Source organism: Mytilus trossulus, chromosome 12 (assembly GCF_036588685.1).
Source record: "Mytilus trossulus isolate FHL-02 chromosome 12, PNRI_Mtr1.1.1.hap1, whole genome shotgun sequence".
NCBI classification, from domain to species: domain Eukaryota; kingdom Metazoa; phylum Mollusca; class Bivalvia; order Mytilida; family Mytilidae; genus Mytilus; species Mytilus trossulus.
The window spans coordinates 43,404,213-43,423,840 of record NC_086384.1 but is presented as its reverse complement, the minus strand read 5'-3'; the positions used below and the strand labels follow the sequence as shown (position 1 = coordinate 43,423,840).

General features: G+C 31.3%; 1 protein-coding gene across 1 annotated transcript in view; it reads right to left on the bottom strand.

Annotated features, from left to right (window-relative positions):
- LOC134692154 (kinesin-like protein unc-104) overlaps positions 1 to 19,628 on the bottom strand; it is a 107,395-nt gene that overhangs the window by 18,452 nt on the left and 69,315 nt on the right. The window contains exons 25-38 of the mRNA XM_063552593.1: positions 18,991 to 19,134; positions 17,341 to 17,478; positions 16,755 to 16,873; positions 16,253 to 16,341; positions 13,659 to 13,755; positions 12,674 to 12,845; positions 11,225 to 11,315; positions 10,555 to 10,679; positions 9,157 to 9,252; positions 6,185 to 6,238; positions 4,961 to 5,032; positions 4,027 to 4,290; positions 3,059 to 3,173; positions 1,555 to 1,640 (exon numbers count right to left, since the gene is read on the bottom strand). Of these exons, the coding sequence (XP_063408663.1) occupies positions 1,555 to 1,640; positions 3,059 to 3,173; positions 4,027 to 4,290; positions 4,961 to 5,032; positions 6,185 to 6,238; positions 9,157 to 9,252; positions 10,555 to 10,679; positions 11,225 to 11,315; positions 12,674 to 12,845; positions 13,659 to 13,755; positions 16,253 to 16,341; positions 16,755 to 16,873; positions 17,341 to 17,478; positions 18,991 to 19,134 (1,662 nt within the window). The remainder of the gene's footprint in view (positions 1 to 1,554; positions 1,641 to 3,058; positions 3,174 to 4,026; positions 4,291 to 4,960; positions 5,033 to 6,184; positions 6,239 to 9,156; positions 9,253 to 10,554; positions 10,680 to 11,224; positions 11,316 to 12,673; positions 12,846 to 13,658; positions 13,756 to 16,252; positions 16,342 to 16,754; positions 16,874 to 17,340; positions 17,479 to 18,990; positions 19,135 to 19,628) is intronic.

Genomic DNA, 19,628 nt, shown 5'->3' with positions numbered 1-19,628 from the left:
CAATGGGTTCATATCCTTTTAAACAAAGTTCTTACATCTATTTAGATATTTATCTCCGTCTATGATAACAGTTTCAATTACCTTTTAAAAACCCAATTAGACATAGTTATATAGACTGAATTTAAATTGTTTGCTATTTTAATTACTTTCAGTTAACAATTAAACACACATGTAGTCCTTGCTAATTAGTAAAACTACTTTGAGTTTTACAATTTTCTTAATGTTTCAATTACTTCCAAATTTTGGCCTCTGAGAAGATATTTTGTCATCCTATGGAACTAAATTAAACAAGAAACTAAAATCTTAAATTAATTTCAATTCGACGCAAATTTTAAAAATAAGATTTCATAAAATTTATGAAAAGCATATTACATACCATAACTCAAACCAATGTTTAGATTTGGGTTAAATTATAAATGCAAACGGCTTTTCCAAAACCATTACCTTGCCTAAAAAATCAAACAAATTCAAAAGTGGATTTTGTTATTCAAAATTAAGATCCTATAATAAATTTTGAGAACCATAGGAATAGTCCCATCATGCATTTGGAATAAAATTACAAAGAAAAGGGTATACAAAGAAGCATTAAGAGATAAAAAGCAAGGTGTTTTTTTAAAACAAGCAAAAGATTGATTTCCAGAAGAAACAAGATGAAAAAAGATGTAGCCCAAAAATGGTTATATAAAATGCAATAACAAACATTTCAATTATATCAAAAAAATAAAATATAATAACATTTAAAGCAAACATGAGAAGCAAGGAAGGTTGAAATCAAAACAATATAATTCAGCAAAGTAAATAAATAATTGCAATTCATGCCCAAAATGGATGTGAAATGCATTCCTTCTACAGGCACACTGAATCATGGGAAGTGTCACATGACAGGTTTCACTCACTAGTACATAATTACATAACATATACACACATTTTCATTATTTATAAACACAAAATGCATCGAATTACAACATAAATTTAATTGAGGGATTCAAAAAATGACTTATAATTACATTTTTTTCATTTTTGTTTCAATGGATACTTTTAAATTTTTCATATCTGTAAGTATTATGTGTTTAAGTCTTTCTTTTTTACATGCAGATTATAAACATTCTTTAAAAGATCTTCTTTTGTTTTATACCAAAAACAGTTGGTCTCAAGCATAATATACATTTTATAATATGTAATATCCCAAAGCTGAAAAAATCTTATAGTTTGAAAAAAAAATCAAATTTGTTTTATATTTCTGCTTTTTATCAGTACAAATTGTGTCAATAGGTTAAGTGCTGAAGAATACCAAACACTAAAGACCAATATCTTTTCATTGGTCAAATGCCATATAATCGCCGTCACGTAAAATATAAACTGTGTTTACTCGAGATTGGATTGGATTTGTCTTCTGCTCATTGATAAACAAGATCTCGAGTAAACGTGGTCGATATTTAAGAAAATTTTGACAAAAATATTGGTGCCAATTTTACGTGAAGGCGACTATAGTGTTTCATGGAGTTTTGTTTCACTCTGAAAGTTCTCCCCTAAAAGTAAAGTTTGTACCCTTACCTAGAAGTAGCTATTTTAGTATCTCTGGAATAGATGATCATGGATAGATCCTTTGTTATACAAGTAGGCTGGTCACAATTTTCTACCTGGAAATATAAGAGAACACATCAGAATTTGATTGGTATGTAAAGGACTTACTGTGGATTCATTTATTTTCGTGGGTACCAATTTTCGTGGATTGATGAAAACTTGCATATTCATGGATATGTAAATTTCTTGTTTTGGAAAATTCTGCCTACTTTCCTTTAGAAAAGCAGTATTTCGTTGAACACTTAAATTCGTGGTTTTCCTGTACCCACGAAATCCAGGAAAATTGGTATACAACGAATATTAATGAATCCACAGTATACATTGTATGATTCAGAAAGAAGAGAGTGTTTTATCCTTATTAATCTAATCACACATAAATCTACTTCAGGAACAGATAACCTTAGCTGTTTTTGGCAAAACTTTTAGAAATTTTTGCCCATACTCTTCAATTTCATACTTTATTTGTCCCTTTTCACTATTTTTTTATCAAGCATCACTGATGAGTCTTTTGTAGACAAAACGTGAGTCTGGTATCTTTGATGAGTTTATTTATTTTAAAATAAATTGATTGGTCTCTTTAAACTAGATTTCATCTTATATCTATGAGGTAATGAATAAATAAGTCAACCAACACCTCTTGGAGAGTACAAGCTGGTATAGTAATAAAATTGAATACTGAAGTATACAGTGATTGTCTTAAAAATCTCAGAAATTTTATCTATAACAAGAATGTGTCCTCAGTACACAAATGCCCCACTCGCATAATCATTTTCTATGTTCAGTTGACAGTTAAATTGGGGTAAAATCTCTAATTTGGCATTACAATTAGAAATATCATATCATAGGGAACATCTGTACTAAGTTTGAAGTTGATTGGACTTCAACTTCATCAAAAACTACCTTGACCAAAAACTTTAACCTGAAGCGGGACAGACGGACGAACGAACAGACGGACGGACGCACAGACCAGAAAACATAATGCCCCTCTACTATCGTAAGTGGGGCATAAAAAGACAACCACATCCTGGTAATGACAAGGAATTCATTATTTGTGGTTTACATTTTTCACCTTCTGGATGTTATGATGTCATACCCTTCTTATGTGCTTGACTATGAATCTAACTGACAAAGATTACCACTTTTCCTAGCATTCCTCAAACAAATACATTAACTGGCTACCATGATATAGTCAAGGTTGTTTAAAGTGGTGCTTTAAACCAACAAACAAATAAATGGAGGACACAATGATGTGCCTGTTTAAATATAATGTAATAAAGGGTCACCACAAGAGAACAGTAAAAGTGAAGTGACCCAAATCAGATATTTTTTTGTTTTAAGGTAATAAGCATTGTGAATAAGATTTGGCTGAGTCAAAGTAAACCAATTTTGGGATGTATAGACGGACAAGGTTAACACTAAATGCCCCCTCTGCTGCAGCTGGGGCACAAAAACAATCATCTCTTTGAATCATTACCTCAATATAAGCTGACAGTGTCATATATACTCTCTCTGCTGTAGAGGTGATCTTGTTCAGTAAACTAGAATTATGTAGGGAACTGTCCCAAGCAGCTTCAAATCGGAAATAAATTCTGAAACAGAAATTAGTCATATACCAGTATAAGATATTTTCTTTTTATTGGACTTCTGCAAAGAAAAAAGTGTCAAGGCAACAGGTTAGTTTGTGTAAAGAAAATGTTTTTTCTTCTCAAAAAATAAACAAGAATGTGTCCAAAGTACATGGATGCCCCACTCCCACTATCCTTTTGCATGTTCAATGGACCGTGAAATTGGGTAATAATCTAATTTGGCATTACAATTAGAAAGATTATACTATAGGGAACATATGAACTAAGTTTCAAGTTGATTGGACTTCAACTTCATCAAAAACTACCTTGACCAAAAACTTTAACCTTAAACTCCCACTTTCATTTTCTATGTTCAGTGGACCGTGAAATTGAAGTCTAATTTGGCTTTAAAATTAGAAAGATCATATCATAAGCTACAAGTGTACTAGGTTTCAAATTGATTGGACTTCAGCTTCATCAAAAACTACCTTGACCAAAAACTTTAACCTGAACGGACGCACAGACGGACGAACGAACGGACGAACTAACCGAGCCACAGACCAGAAAACATAAAGCCCCTCTACTATCGTAGGTGGGGCATAAAAATTAAATTCAAATCTTAGTCACAGGCAAATCAAGATGTTGCTTGATTAAGCTCTAAAACTCTGTGGGGGGTATTTTGACTCAGTGTTTTTCTCTTCTTCCAAAATGACATGGGCTTCTCAGAAAAGCGCACCATATCAATTCTAGATTTTGCTTTTGAGAATCTGACCAATCTTGTTGCATGATAACACAAGAATATCAAATAATATGGGCAAGCCTAATAGTACAAGAATGCCAAGCAGATATCATTCTTACACATAACAAATTTCCATACCTATCATCTCCTGGGTACTGTATGTAAGATGCAGGAAACAAACTCAGAGATAAGACATTTGTTTCCAGATCAAAGTCTGTATATTCAGGGGTGGTCCTGATACGTCCAACAACCAACTCCTTAACATCTTTCCATAGAAGGTCCGTCTCGGGGCTCTGTTCCTGCATAATAGTAATTGCTAGACGACGTTGAATACCTTGGTGTAGTAGGTATGTTCCTGTACAGGGGAACTCCTCACTATGGTCAACAACTACTGGCACATATCTGTAAAAGTCAAGATTTTAGTACCATTATAAAGTATTGTTAAGCGGTGTGTTTTTTTTCAATGAGATTAAAGTTCACAATTTCTAGTGCTAAACCTGTTTGCTAGATTTTATTTTGACATTTTTGGGTTCTTTAAAAAAAAATGATTTTAAGTATCAAAAATATATTTTCAGATTCTAGGGAAAAACAGTGTTTGGCCCCTTGCCTGAGTTCAACACTTGTACAAGAAAACTTTATGGAATATCCTTCATAAAGAACTATAGAGTTCAATGGTTTAGGGAGCCAAATACATAAAAAAAAATTAAGAGCATCAAAATTAAAAGACTTACCAAGGCACTTAACATTATAAATGTGGGAGTTCAAAACAGAACATTGTTGTCAATATCATGGAATTTAATGTGTCTGTCATACAAGTGAGAGATTTAGCTAGCTATTAAATAAGATTTAATCCACCAATTTGTACTGATGAAAATGCCTGTACCAAGCCAAAATTAGACCATTGATATCCGTTTGTTTGAAATGTTTGAGCTTTTGGTTTTGCCATTTGATTACAGACTTTATGTTTTGAATTTTCCTCGGAGTTCAGTATTTTTTTAATTTTTTTTAATAGTACCGGTATATGACCATTACTGAGACATAATGTTACTACATCCCTCCCTCAAATACTTACTCTCCATTTGGAGCTAATTCACAGATCTCAAACCATACAAGTAAATCAAATCTGGAGTGAATGTGACTGGCACTGAAAAAGAAAAGACATTTGACGAAAAATGTTCAATGAAAAATTTGGCAAAATTTGCCATTCTAATATTTTTAAATCTTTGGTTAATTTTGTTTGAATGAAATGATATGCAAATAAAAGTGATGAATATTAAATCATATAAACTAAAGAGGAAAAGCTATGTTATAAATACCAATGTATACGAGAGAGAAAAACAAAGTTTATATTAAAGAAGAGATCTCTTTTATTTTCAATCCTTGGACTATTCAAACTCTCGAGTCCTGTGAATATTTTTTTACTATAGCAGGTTTTCAAGTAATATTTCAATCATTGTAACACTACCAGTCAGTGATATGCATACCCTTACTTCTTAATTTATCTTTAAAAGATATACATATTATTTTTGAAAATTTTATGCAGAAAAATATGGTAACTTTTACAATCTAAGTAGGTTTTTTTCATTGTTGAAGGAGGTACCGTGACCTACAGTTGTTAGTTTCTGTGTCATCTGGTCTTGTGTGTCTAAGACTATAAATAGATTTGCACTTCAATAACAGAGTGAAGAAGAGACATGCTACTACATGTTAAAGAATTAGTGCACCCACACAAAGTTAGAAAAGAGATACAATTCAGATTTGAAGGCATGCAAAAATTACAAGTTTCATGCAGATTTCAGTAAATGACAGTAATTTGACATCCAAATGCACTCTTTATTTGTGTCTGTGTTCAACTCAATTGATGTGTACCCCACATGCAACATCTTCTTTTCTTCCTATCAAATTTCTATTTAGTTCAAATGCTTCGTATTCTTTTAATTCTGTGGTTGAAAAATTTCATGGATTCAGGAAAAATCCTGAACTCAAGGATACTTGATTCTGTGGTTTTCACTAATTTCACATACAAACCTATAGCAAATTTGCTTTAATTTGTTCAAATTCATGGTTCACCAATGTCAACAAAATTTAGTACATTGTACCATAGTTTTATGATAAATCTAGAGATGAGACGAATGACTCTAACATTAAAATAATCATCTCCAAAGCCTGAGTATCTATCACAATTTATCTTTTAAACAAAATCAAATAAAAGTTGTGGAAAAACTATGGAAATAAAACTAGTGCTTCACAATATGGAAAATCTGACAACATAAATGGTAGTATTAAAAGTACGTACTGTGGTGACGATGGAGAAAGGGGGGATTCAACACTGCGACCTGAATCATACCACCTATACCAAACAAAGCAAAGGATAAAGCTAAGCTAAAAACGCAAATTTGTAAGCTGTTTGCTGACCTAATGTAAGAAAATTTTCTGAATTTTAAAACTTTGAAAATAATACATAATACTGCAGGTATATATATAAAAAACTTGAAAATATGTATATTCACTTATTGTTAGTATATCTGAGCATAAGCTTTTGTATAGCAAGATACTGTATAGCGGGTTGTTTTCGCGGGTGTAAAATTTCGCGTTTTTCATTGAATAAGGTATACGAAAAATTTTGGCGGTTATTATTTTGGAGGACTCAACATTTTTAACATTACCTTTGCATGTACACTTTTAAATTGGCAGAATTTATTTTGGCGATTTTGTTCTATCCGTGAAAATAAGTGAAAATTTACACCCCACGAAAATAACCCGCTTTACGGTATGAGTTAATTTTTTGCAACTACAGTACTTTCTTTTATCAAAAAATAACCACTTATCATCCATTTTAGCCGATAGCTTATCTCACTTCCCACCAACAAAATTTAATTAGTAATTAGTGAACTGCAAACAGCAAACAGAACAATACACCTTATTACTAATTCCGGCTGACCTGGCCGCTTGAACTTTTGACGTCAACAACAATCACTTTTCTATTGTGGCGTCAGATATTTTGTTTTATGACGTCAAAATTTTACAAGAACCTGGTGATATCCAGTAATTGTGGACAAATAGCGATAAGGTGTATTATATTAACATGATGAAATCCAATCTTATATTCTCATTTTTTACTTCAATGAAGTTTTACATCATACACATTGGGTGACCTTGGTTTACTTTTAGTTATAAGTTCCTAAATGGTCATTATTTTTTCTCTTTTAAAATGAAGAAAGGTTCAATTGTATTTTAAAGAAAAACACACATAGAGTGATACACATATCTTTTTAAACTTGAGATTATAAGAATGCTTTTTCATAATGTTAGTACATTAGTATTTATATTTTCCGTTTAATTTTTTTTTAAATATTCAAAAATATCCTGACATTTTGGTTTTATTTCTATTATGCTTTAAAAAATTATTATCAAAAAATAAACTTAATTTTCTAAAATGACAACTTTTACAGAAAATATATAATACCAAAATTCCAAAATATGAAAATCATAGCAAATTATTACTTAGCTTGAGTAATCAAAGCATTAAATTGATTAAAAGTAAGGAATGAAATACAACATGAGTAATAAATTGTTTCATGTTATGATAAAGATTGTACACAAGGTACAGCCTCTATATAAAAGAATAACATACAAATGTCAACTTTTTTAGAGGTTTTTTTTTCTTACAAATAACACTGTAATTCTCAGTAGAAAAATGTAAGATACATAGCAATACTACTGTAAATTCAGAAATTAATGCGAGGTTTTTATTATTGCGAAAAATGCCACTGTAAACGCAATAATTTAAACTCGCATTTTGTAATATTTTGTATCAATTTAACAGGATTTTTCTCAAAATCGTAAAAATCAAAATCGCATTTGAGTCTAAAATGACAGAATCGCAATAATAAATGCACGCAATAGTTTCTGAATTTACAGTATTCAAACTAGTTTCCTGCCACCTTTTATATTATCTAACTATAGTATCTATCTACAGGTTATCTCCAAGCCAAAAAATACCAGGATTAGTATAAATGTGTAGTGTATTACATGTAGAATAAATTCTTGGTTTATTTTTCTTTCCGCAAACTTTTAAATGTTTCCAAAATTAATCAGCATTATGATTACGGTAATCAAGAATTTCATGCAATTTTTCCACTAAATTATATAATTTTTGACTGTTACAAAATCAAATGGCAATTGTCAAGTTTATTTTAACATGTTATACATAAAGTCAGAGCTTTCCCAGAAATATTTATCATGGGGATAGAAGGCACATCAATATATTTCTAAGAACCATGTTTAACAAATACATTCAGAAGTTATTTAAAATCATTTACACTGGTATCTTTGATGATGGAAATTAAACAAATTGCCTTCTTTCCCAATCATAAATAATTATTCTAGAATACTGTGGATTCATTATTATTCGTTGGATACCACTTTTCATGGTTTTTTGTGGGTACAGGTAAACCATCAATTGAAATGTTCCACGAATATAATATTTTCAATAGACTTTGTATACAGAGATCGGCAAAACCACGAAATCAAATATCCACGAATATGCAAGTTATCAGAAATCAATGAAAATTGATACCCACAAATATAAATGAATCCACAGTAACCCTAAATAAGATATAGACCCTCTTGTTAGTAACTGGCAACAATCCAAACTCTATACCTTACCTCTTCCCAGATGCTTTAGTAGTATCAATGAATAAGTCTTGTTTTTTCTTTTTCTTTTTACCTCTACCACTATTTCAACATATTTGAATATTACTTATAGTGAGTAGTCAAATCATTGTAGATTTGTTTATTTCCTTGGGAAATGTAAGCAGCTTTAATAAACCCTCATAATAATTTAAAAGATTTTTCCAAGGTATCTCCCCTTAAAAATGTCTGTCTGATATTATCTTGCTTCAAGCACACCTTGAAATGGGGTACTAACTTTAACTGGCGCACATAACAAATATCCAACCATTACATATAAGAATTAGCATTTGCAGGATTCATGGACAGATAGGGAATAATACAAACGGATGGTACGGATGATTCCTAAAGACCCCAAATTTAGCAAATAAACTGATTTTATAAACAGTTTTGTTTATTTTGGTATGAAATACAAGACAAATAAATCATAAAAACTATGAAAAGCTGAATCATAAAATAAAAGAAGTTTTCATACCATTCATAAAATAATAAATTCTCAATTACAATTTGTAACTTTAGAAATAAATTAGATTTAAACTTGAACCACATTATATGTTACTAAATATTACTAATTACCTAGGAGGAACAAGCACTCCAAACTTTGGTGACGGAACTGGCTTTGACACAGGAATCATGGGTGGGAAATTCCTTCTAGGTGGAGGTCTAATGCTACTATAATAAACACAAAATACATCTATGTGACAAGATTTTACTGTGGCCTAATATAGTAATAACTTATCTATGTGCACACAGACAACAAATTTACACCTATTGTGCCACTGCTTGTTACTTTTCTAATGTGCAAAAGATATTCCTACAAATATTTTTGATATGTGTTTTCTGGTCTTGGTTCTGATTATTTTACAGTCTTGCAAAGAAACATTTAGCTACATGTAACTCTGGAAGTATTTAAATCAACTGTGCCAAAAAAAACTTGTTTAAGATTCTATCATGTAATTTTAACTTTCCAAATGATAAATATTTACAAATAGATTTATTTTATTGGTATTACTCCATGGCTTAGTCTCTCAATTCACAGGTGTGAACATCATTTTGCAAAAAAATAAATCCAATCAAAACTGTGCTAAAGGATGTCTTAAACTTGCAGTGTGGTGAGAGTTTTTTTTGCTTTGTGTAGAAGGCTTCACTGTGGCTTTGTGATGAAGAACAGCAATAAAAGTACTGTGGATTCATTTATTTTCGTGGGTACCAATTTTCGTGGACAGAGGGAAACTTGCATATTTGTGGATATTTATATTCGTGGTTTTGTCAAAATTCACATGCATTCCTTTAGAAAATATGCATTTTGTTAAACATTTAAATTTGTTGTTTCCCTGTACCTACGAAATCCACGAAAATTGGTATCCAACGAATATTAATGAATCCACAGTAATACGTTTGTGCATATACTGATATTGCATCATGAACTGATACCCCACTTCCTTTCTTTTCTATTATACTATCTGTTTAAAAACGAAACTTTAGGAACAAGAAACCTGTTAAAGCTAAGGCTAGAGGTATAGGCGGAGGGTTGAGATCTCACAAAAACATGTTTAACCCTGCTGCATTTTGGGTCTGTCCTAAGTCAGGAGCCTTTGGCCTTTGATAGTATTGTATGTATTTTTTTAATTTTTAGTTCATTTATATGTTTTGGAGTTCAGTACGATGTCCATTTCACTGAACAAGTAAATAATTTTAATTAGGGGCCAGCAGATTACCATCCCTGGGTGTGGGATTTTCTTGCTTCGTTGAAGACACATTGGTTGCCTTCTGCTGTTATCTGCTCTTTGGTCAGGTTGTTGTCTCTTTGACTTATTTCCAATTTCCATTCTCAATTAAAATCTTTTGTATAAGGTTATATTGTGAATGTTCCTTTTAATTTAATCAGATCATGAGTAATGATTGCAATCTCATTAAATGACCTTTAAAAATACTTGTATAATTTGTGACAACTTGTGAGTCTAATCAACTTACTTTTGAGATGAGAAATCTTTGGCTTGTTCATGAAGAGGGTGTTGTTGATAATGTCCAAATACTTCAAATACTAGTGGCTGACTTTTTATATAATCTACAAACGACTTTGTTACTGTCACTGTAAACTACAAAACACAAGAAAACATTATAGCAATAATAAACGAACAGTGGTGCAATGTCCACAGCCATTGCACTAATGTCTAAGGGCAATAATTAAAACATAAATTATGTTTGGTTCTTTTAAACTTTTTTATAAATATCCTACATGAGTTTGCTATAAATAATGTTATTTTCCCTTTGGTCATGGCTCTAAGGTAGATATTATGCAGTACAATTGAACAAATGGTAAAACTTTTGACTCATGAAATTTCTAAAATTCATGGAAGCCATAGATTGTTGCAACACATGGCAAGGCTGTGATATTCAAATTTTTGAGCATTACTAACATCCAAGTTTTTTTCTAGTGATCATGTGATTATATTTTGGAACTGAATCCATAGGTTAACTCATCAAAATATTTTCTTTATGAATTAGGAATACCATTGACCAGCTGTGTAACATCAAAGTATCTACAGAACTGAAATGATGACAAAATTTAATCTGTTTAATTTCAAAAAAGGTGAAACATTTGACAGATCAACATATCCTTTTACAATACCCTTATACTTACATTCTGTACATGGTAGAATCCCAATGGATTATTTTTGCCACAATTCTTCAGAGGCTCTGTTGAGAAAGCTTCATCATGACGATGCAGGAAGCTAAAGATAGAAAATAGAAATATTGTTAAAAAAAAATCTTTCATTAATCTCAATAAAACATAATCACCATCTATCTGAATAATATATCTAAAGATTAAAATTTAACCATTCTAGATAAATACAAGTTACTGTGGATTCATTTATTTTCGTGGGTACCAATTTTCGTGGATTGCGAAATACCTGTCTTTTCGTGGATATTTGATTTCGTGGTTTTGTAAAATTTTAAATTCACACCTACAGAAAATGCTAAGTTCGTTGAACATTTAAATTCGTGGTTCACCTGTTCCCACGAAATCCACGAAAATTGGTATCCAACGAATAAAAATGAATCCACAGTAGCAATTACAAATATTTCTATTATGGTATAAATTAAATACATATCAAATTTCTGTGATTTTTATCTTATCATTCAGCCCTGGTATATTTCACCCTATATATGGTGACCTGTAGATGTCAGTTTTTGGTGCATGTATTTTACAGAATTGCTGTTTCAAAAATTTAAGCCATTTTATTTCCATACTCAAAGCAATTTTAGAGTATAATCATTGGTTATCTTTATCTTTTTCTCATTTGTAAGTTAGGTCATTAGTTTTTTGGTTTGAATTGATTTACATTTTTTTTTTCAAGCGGGGCTAGAGTTGTCTAAAAGGTATGGGTTTTTCTCATTGTTGAATTTAATCGTTAATATATAAAAAATGAAAATGTGGCATGATTGCCAATGAGACAAATCTTCACAAGAGACCAAATGACACAGAAATTAACAACTATAGGTCACCATACAGTCTTCAACAATGAGCAAAGCCCATACCACATAGTCAGCTTAGGCCATGAAATGACAATTCTAATGCAACAACGTTTGTAACGTTCATTTTGATTGGATTACGTCACTTATTTACATGGCATCAAATGACAATTGATGCTATGGGACGTACGCGCATGCGTAGACGGCATATGACAGATTTTATATACATGTTTTAACGTTGTTTTCTGTCAGTCTCATTAGAATGGAGATAACAATATTGTATTTTAAGCTCCGACGGCATCAATAGGGGATTTGATGGTCGCAAATACCCGTTTACTGTCTCTGCTAACGCGTCGCCAGTAAACTTAATTTGCGACCATCAAATCCCCAATTGATGCCGTCGGAGCTTAAAATACAATACAGTTATCTCCTAAATGTAAAACAATTCAAATGAGAAAACTAGATTTTGTAATAGAAAAATCTAATGTTGTTTTTCGCTCACTTCAATCAGCAAAATATTTCAGGATATTCAATAGGTATTGGTTTTTCTCATAGTTGACATACAAAATTGCTTGTAGATTATTTTACAGTCAATTTTTAAGAAGTTTTAACTCACTTGAATTGACAAAATATGTCAGCATATTCAATAGGAATCCCAGTCGCCTCTAGTATAGTAACTCTAAACAGCAGTTGAGAACCAAGTTTTAGATGTCCTGGAAGATCGTTCTCATTTATCTCAGGGAATATGTCTGTGATCACTTTCTTCTCCATATTCATGCAATTCACCTCTAGAAATAAAACAAATATTATCATAAATACTGTAAAATCAAAAATGTTTGCTATGTTTTTATTTCGTAAAAATTGCGACTGAATAGGTTTTTCACAAAATAAATCATCATGTATTATTCTATGGGCACTTTCTGCAGAAACATTCCTTTCTTAATGTTAATCAGATAAAATTTTAGAATCAGCTTAAGATTGTAGATTTTTTTATCAAATAGTCTTTTGTTTGGCAGGATAACATGGCAAAATTGAAGCGGTAGGGTTTATCTTCTAGAGTTCTCAAACTTCTAATTACCATTACTGGTTCACAGTTCTATGGATTTTCATTTTAAATCTAATTAATAGCAATAAATTATACAAGTCTCATCATAACATATTCAATTCAATTGAGTTGGAAACGCAATAATTTTAACTCTCATTTTGAATTATTTTAAATGAATTTAATAGGATTTTTCTCAAAATCGTAAAAATTAAAATTGCATTTTAGTCTAAAATGACAAAATCGCAATAATAAATGCACACAATAATTTCTGAATTTACTGTGTTAAAACTTCTACATGAATTATGAACAATAGAGACAAAATTCCTTTACAACCATGGAAATGTGGATTCATTATTATTATTCATGAGGTACCAATTTTTCTTGATTTTATGAATACATGTGAATCATGAAATTAAATATTTAAAAATTAAAAAAAAATCTATTGGCAAACTTTTGCCGAACCAAGAAATCAATTATCCACACCCAATGAAAGTTTTACACAATCCACAAAAATTGATGCCGAAGAAAATAAATGAATCCACAGTATATCACCTACCATCATTATGATTGTCAGGACTTTGTCCTTCACCTTCTACATATCGTAATTCTTCAGTAGACGGAGCAGCTTGAGGTTCTTTGTCATACAATTGATTCTGTAAATATCAAATCAATGTAAAATATAAACCCATTGTATATGTGTGCACCTGCCCCAAGTCAGGAACCTGATGTTTAGTGGGTTTTTGTTGACTTGGATAATAAGTGTCTCATTTTCTGTATAGATTAGGACGTTGGTTGTTTGGTTTAAATGGTTTTACACTAGTCATTTTTGGGGCTCTTTTTATAGCTTGCTGTTTGGTGTGAGCCAAGGCTCTGTGTTGAAGGCCGCACATTAATCTTTAATGGTTTACTCTTACAAATTGTGACTTAAATGGAGAGTTGTCTCATTGACACTCATACCATATAGTCTTATGTCCAGTTAAAAAATATGGCTACAATAACTAGAGGATCCAAAGAGCCTGTGTCGCTCACCTTGGTATATGTGAATATCAAACAAAGGAAGCAGATGGATTCATGACAAAATTGTGTTTTGGTGATGGTGTAGTGTTTGTAAATCTTACTTTACTAAACAGTCTTGCTGCTTACATTTATCTCTATCTATAAAGAACTTGGCCAATTAGTTTCAGTGGAAAATGTTAATAAAAATTTACAAATTTTATGAAAATTGTTAAAAATTGACTATAAAGGAAAATAACTCCTTAGGGGGTCAATTGACCATTTCGGTCATGTTGACTTATTTGTAAATCTTACTTTTCTGAACATAATTGCTGTTTACAATTTATCTGAATCTATAATAATATTCAAGATAATAACCAAAAACAATAACTTAAAATTACCAATTCAGGGGCAGCAACCCAACAATGGGTTGTCAGATTCATCTGAAAATTACAGGGCAGATAGATCTTGATCTGATAAACAGTTTTACCACCTGTCAGATTTGCTCTAAATGCTTTGGTTTTTGAGGTATAAGCCAAAAACTGCCTTTTACCCATATGTTCTATTTTAGCTGTGGCGGCCATCTTGATTTGATGGTCCCGTCACTGGACACATTTTTAAAACTAGATACCCCAAAGATGATTGTTGCCAAGTTTGGATTAATTTGGCCTAGTAGTTTCAGAGGAGACGATTTTTGTAAAGATATATAAAATTTACAAAAAATGGTTAAAAATTGACTTTAAAGGGCAATAACTCCTAAAGGGGTCAACTGACCATTTTGGTCATGTTGACTTATTTGTAAATCTTACTTTGCTGAACATTATTGCTGTTTACAGTTCATATCTATCTATAATAATATTCCAGATAATAACCAAAAACAGCAAAATTTCCTTAAAATTACCAATTCAGGGGCAGCAACCCAACAACGGGTTGTCCGATTCATCTGAAAATTTCAGAACAGATAGATCTTGACCTGATTAACAATTTAACTTCGTCAGATTTGCTCTAAATGCTTTGATTTTTGAGTTATAAGCCAAAAACTGCATTTTACCCCTATGTTCTATTTTTAGCCATGGCGGCCATCTTGGTTGGTTTGGCGGGTCATGCCACACATTTTTTAAACTAGATACCCCAATGATGATTGTGGCCAAGTTTGGTTCAATTTGGCTTAGTTGTTTCAGAGGAGAAGATTTTTGTAAAAGATAACTAAGATTTACGAAAAATGGTTAAAAATTGACTATAAAGGGCAATAACTCCTAAAGGGGTCAACTGACCATTTCGGTCATGTTGACTTATTTGTAAATCCTACTTTGCTAAACATTATTGCTGTTTACAGTTTATCTCTATCTATAATAATATTCAAGATAATAACCAAAAACAGCAAAATTTCCACAAAATTACCAATTCAGGGGCAGCAACCCAACAACGGGTTGACTGATTCATCTGAAAATTTCAGGGCAGATAGATCTTGACCTGATAAACATTTTTACCTCGTGTCAGATTTCCTCTAAATGCTTTGGTTTTTGAGTTATAAGCCAAAAACTGCATTTTACCCCTATGTTCTATTTTTAGCCGTGGCGGCCATCTTGGTTGGTTGACCGGGTCACGCCACACATTTTTTAAACTAGATACCCCAATGATGATTGTGGCCAAGTTTGGTTCAATTTGGCCCAGTAGTTTCAGAGGAGAAGATTTTTGTAAAAGTTAACAACGACGACGGACGACAGACGACGGACGACGACGGACGCCGGACGCAAAGTGATGGGAAAAGCTCACTTGGCCCTTCGGGCCAGGTGAGCTAAAAATGCTTAATTCAGGGGACAAAAATAGAGTGTTACAATACCACAAATGTTTCTCTTAATTCATGTGTTGTATTCAAACAAACTTTCTTCGTACACACTGTCAAACATTAACCACAAGTATGTGAGATAGTGTAAAATTCAAGTTCACTACATTGTTTGTTTTACACTCAAGTTCACTATATTGTTTGTTTTATTAAGTTTGATAAAGCAAAAACTTTAAGGTTGTTCATGTCTATATATTGTTTTGTAAAGTGGCCTAAGAAAGTTAAGCTTACTGCCATTGATTTTTAAGCTCTGATAAAGCTAAGGTAAATAGAAGTTTTGTTTTTATGAGCTCTGAGAAAGCTTTTTATACCTTCTTAAAATAGTCATCATCTTTGAATGAAATCTTGGCATTTCCAAACTGTTTTATTCCAGGAGTATAGTCTGGAGTCTCTTCTTTGCCTAAAAAATATGTAATAGTACCACATCAATAAAATGCATCTACAACCATTAAAATGTATGTTTGTTTAGAAAGTGGTTTTAAAACCACCAAATGAACAATCAATTACCTCTATAAATACATAGTGTTTTGTGGAAATATACCATCTTTATATTTTACCATTAATGTTCTAAACAGAGTTCCACTATTGTAAATTCAAAAATTATTGCGTGCATTTATTATTGCGAGTTTGTCATTTTAGAAGATTTTAATTTATACGATTTTGAGAAAAATCCTATTAAATTCATATAAAATATTTCAAAATGCGAGTTTATACTATTGTGTTTTCAAATCAGTCGCATTTTTCGCAATAATAAAACCTCGCATTAATTTCTGAATTTAAAGTATTTGAATTGCATGTGATTTTGACAATTACCTGTTATGGCTTGAACAGCTACCCGTATTGACCCTTTGACCTCTCCTTTTTCACTGACAATATTAACTCTGTGTATTAATGGTACAGGATAATACAAGTTACTCAGGTATACAAATGCCCTAGAAAAGAAATAAAATGTATAAGCAAAACAGCTATGCAATTATTAAAAGCACAAACTATTAATTATTTTAACATATTATCTAACAAGTGGCCGATTTTATTTTAATTGTAACACAAATGTATAAATTATGAACTACATATATCTAATTAATAAGACTGCCTATGACATTCTTTTAACATCAAATGCATTTGCCTTGCTTTACTAATTTTGACCCAGACATCAGGCCTCACGGTCATAAAACTTTCGAGCATGATTTTTGTACTCAGACTCGAAATTCTACCAATCAAATTGCTGGATTTCATGTTTTGAGCCTGACTTTTGTGCTCAGAGCACTGAGCAAAGTTTTATGCCTTCAAGGCCTGATGATAGAGGAAAGACTGCCACACAGGCTAGAAAAAATCATAGACGGGACATCAAAACAGATAGTGGTCAATGCTTTCAATTGTGAACATCAAATCATGTTACCTTCCAACTAGTCTAAACCATGGAAATCTGTCATAGAATGGATCCCCTCCAGTCATGCTGTCCATGTTAGGTTCTGGTGATGTGGGAGACAACTCTGCTTCATTGTGATACATCTCTCTCATCAATTCCAATCTCTGCCTGTAATTATAGAGCAATGTTACTATATAATGTCTAATGAATTAACTTAGTATAATAAAATGACGGAGGTATGAATGTATGTTCAACTTCCAGCAGTTAATTTTTCAAACCTATTTGAGGCGATAGCATATTAATGTGATAAGAATGTGACTGAACTGCATAGCAACCAAACAACAAAGTTAATCACCTTGGGAAGCTACAATTGTTGGGTAAGATCGACACCACCGATGCTTTTGTGTGGACTATTGTATACTTAACATTATTGCATGAAAAGAGGCTTATCCTTTACCTTACATACTGTGGATTCATTATTATTTGTTGGATACAAAGTTTCAAGGATTTGATGTGTACAGGCAAACCATGAATTTAAATGTTCAACGAATTACAAATTTTCCATAAGGTTGTATGCATTCTTGGGCAAAATCATGAAATCAAATGTCCAAGGAAATACAAATTTTCATCAATCCATGAAAATTGGTACCCAGGAAAATAAATGAATCCACAGTAAAGAGACAATTTTTAAACATTTTACTACACATGGTCTGCAGTTAAAGATCAGCCAATTCAATTCTATTATGACTCTTTTTCTATCCAGACTTTGCTCTAACTCCTACATCCTGTATGTCTAGCAAAGAAACAGCAAGTTCCAATTTTTGAACAGATATACCAAATGCACTGCATCCAGCACTACAGGTGAACATTCTACAACCATTTCAACTCATGAAATTGTTACCCAATAGTAAATTTGTTTGTTTGTTTTTAAAATTTACCTTTAGATACCTCAGATATAACATCGTAACTAGCTATAATTGGTGGATGAAGCCAGATTACACATAGAGAATTACCAACATGGCAATTCTTGTTAATTAAAATTTAAAAAAAAACATCATTATTCACTGAAAATATCATATTGATTTTTACACAATAACTACACAATAATTTTAATTATCAAATAAATCAAGTTTTTTTTAGACTGTTCTTTTTAGTTGTACCCAGTCTTTATCATTTCAGAGTGAGATTGATTTCAAGATATTAACAATTGATTTTTCGAAATACATATTAATTAGATTGACAATGTGGTTATGCAACAGAAATAAATATGATGATAACAATAACACATATAAAACTGAAAACAGAAAAAAAAGACAAGAACATTTTCCCCATCGTATTGTCACATAAGAAATGAGAAAAATTACCACAACAAAAATTTCAATTAACAAAACTCCCCAAAACTTTTAAAGGCAGATCTTTTCAATAAAGTGGCTGCTTCAAATAAGTTGGTCTAAAAAAAAAAAAGGACACAAAAAACAAAAACATACCCTGTTAAACAATATTGAAAAACATTGAAAATAAAATAGAGAAAAAAATTAGACAAGTGGTTTCTTTTTAAATTAAAAATCAAAAATTGGTTTAAAAAATCTACAAATAAAAATGGTAGGAAAAGCGAAAAAGACATTTATGAAAATTACAACACCAAAAGTGATGACGTTTACAACACCGATTTCCACAGACCTGGATGGTATTAAATTAGCAAAATTAAAGACATTTTGGTTTGGATTACAGCCCATCAGACACGTAAAGAAATCCTGTTTTTGTACTGGCGAGTCTGGCGAATGGTCTTCATTATAAATGTCTCGCATGAGTCCCAAACGTTGTCTACAAAATTACACAATATCATTTTTAAAAATTTATCGTCTACACAAAATAAATTATTTATTTAATTTTAATAAAATATTATATAATTTTAAAATCTGAAAGATTGGCAACTGCATATTATCCATACATTTTATTAAGAAATTATTTAATAGTGCAAAATATATTTGCTGAAAGCTAATTTCTTTTTGGTCTTGAAATAAGTCATCAAGAAGCAGTAAAATCTTGTTTAAAAAAAGGATTTTTGTAAAAAAAAAAAAAAAAAAAATCGATGAAAAAATTAAATGCTATAAAAAACAATATTTTTATTAGAAAATTGCAAAAACAATCATGAAAAAGATTGTGCAAATAATAAATAAATAGAAAATATAAAAAAAAATGAATTTTTATTGGACAAAGTTGGAACCCATGCCGAGATACATATCAGTCAGATTTCAATCAAGTTTTAACATGCATTCAGACAATAGATATAAAAAATTGAGAAAAAAAGTTGAAAT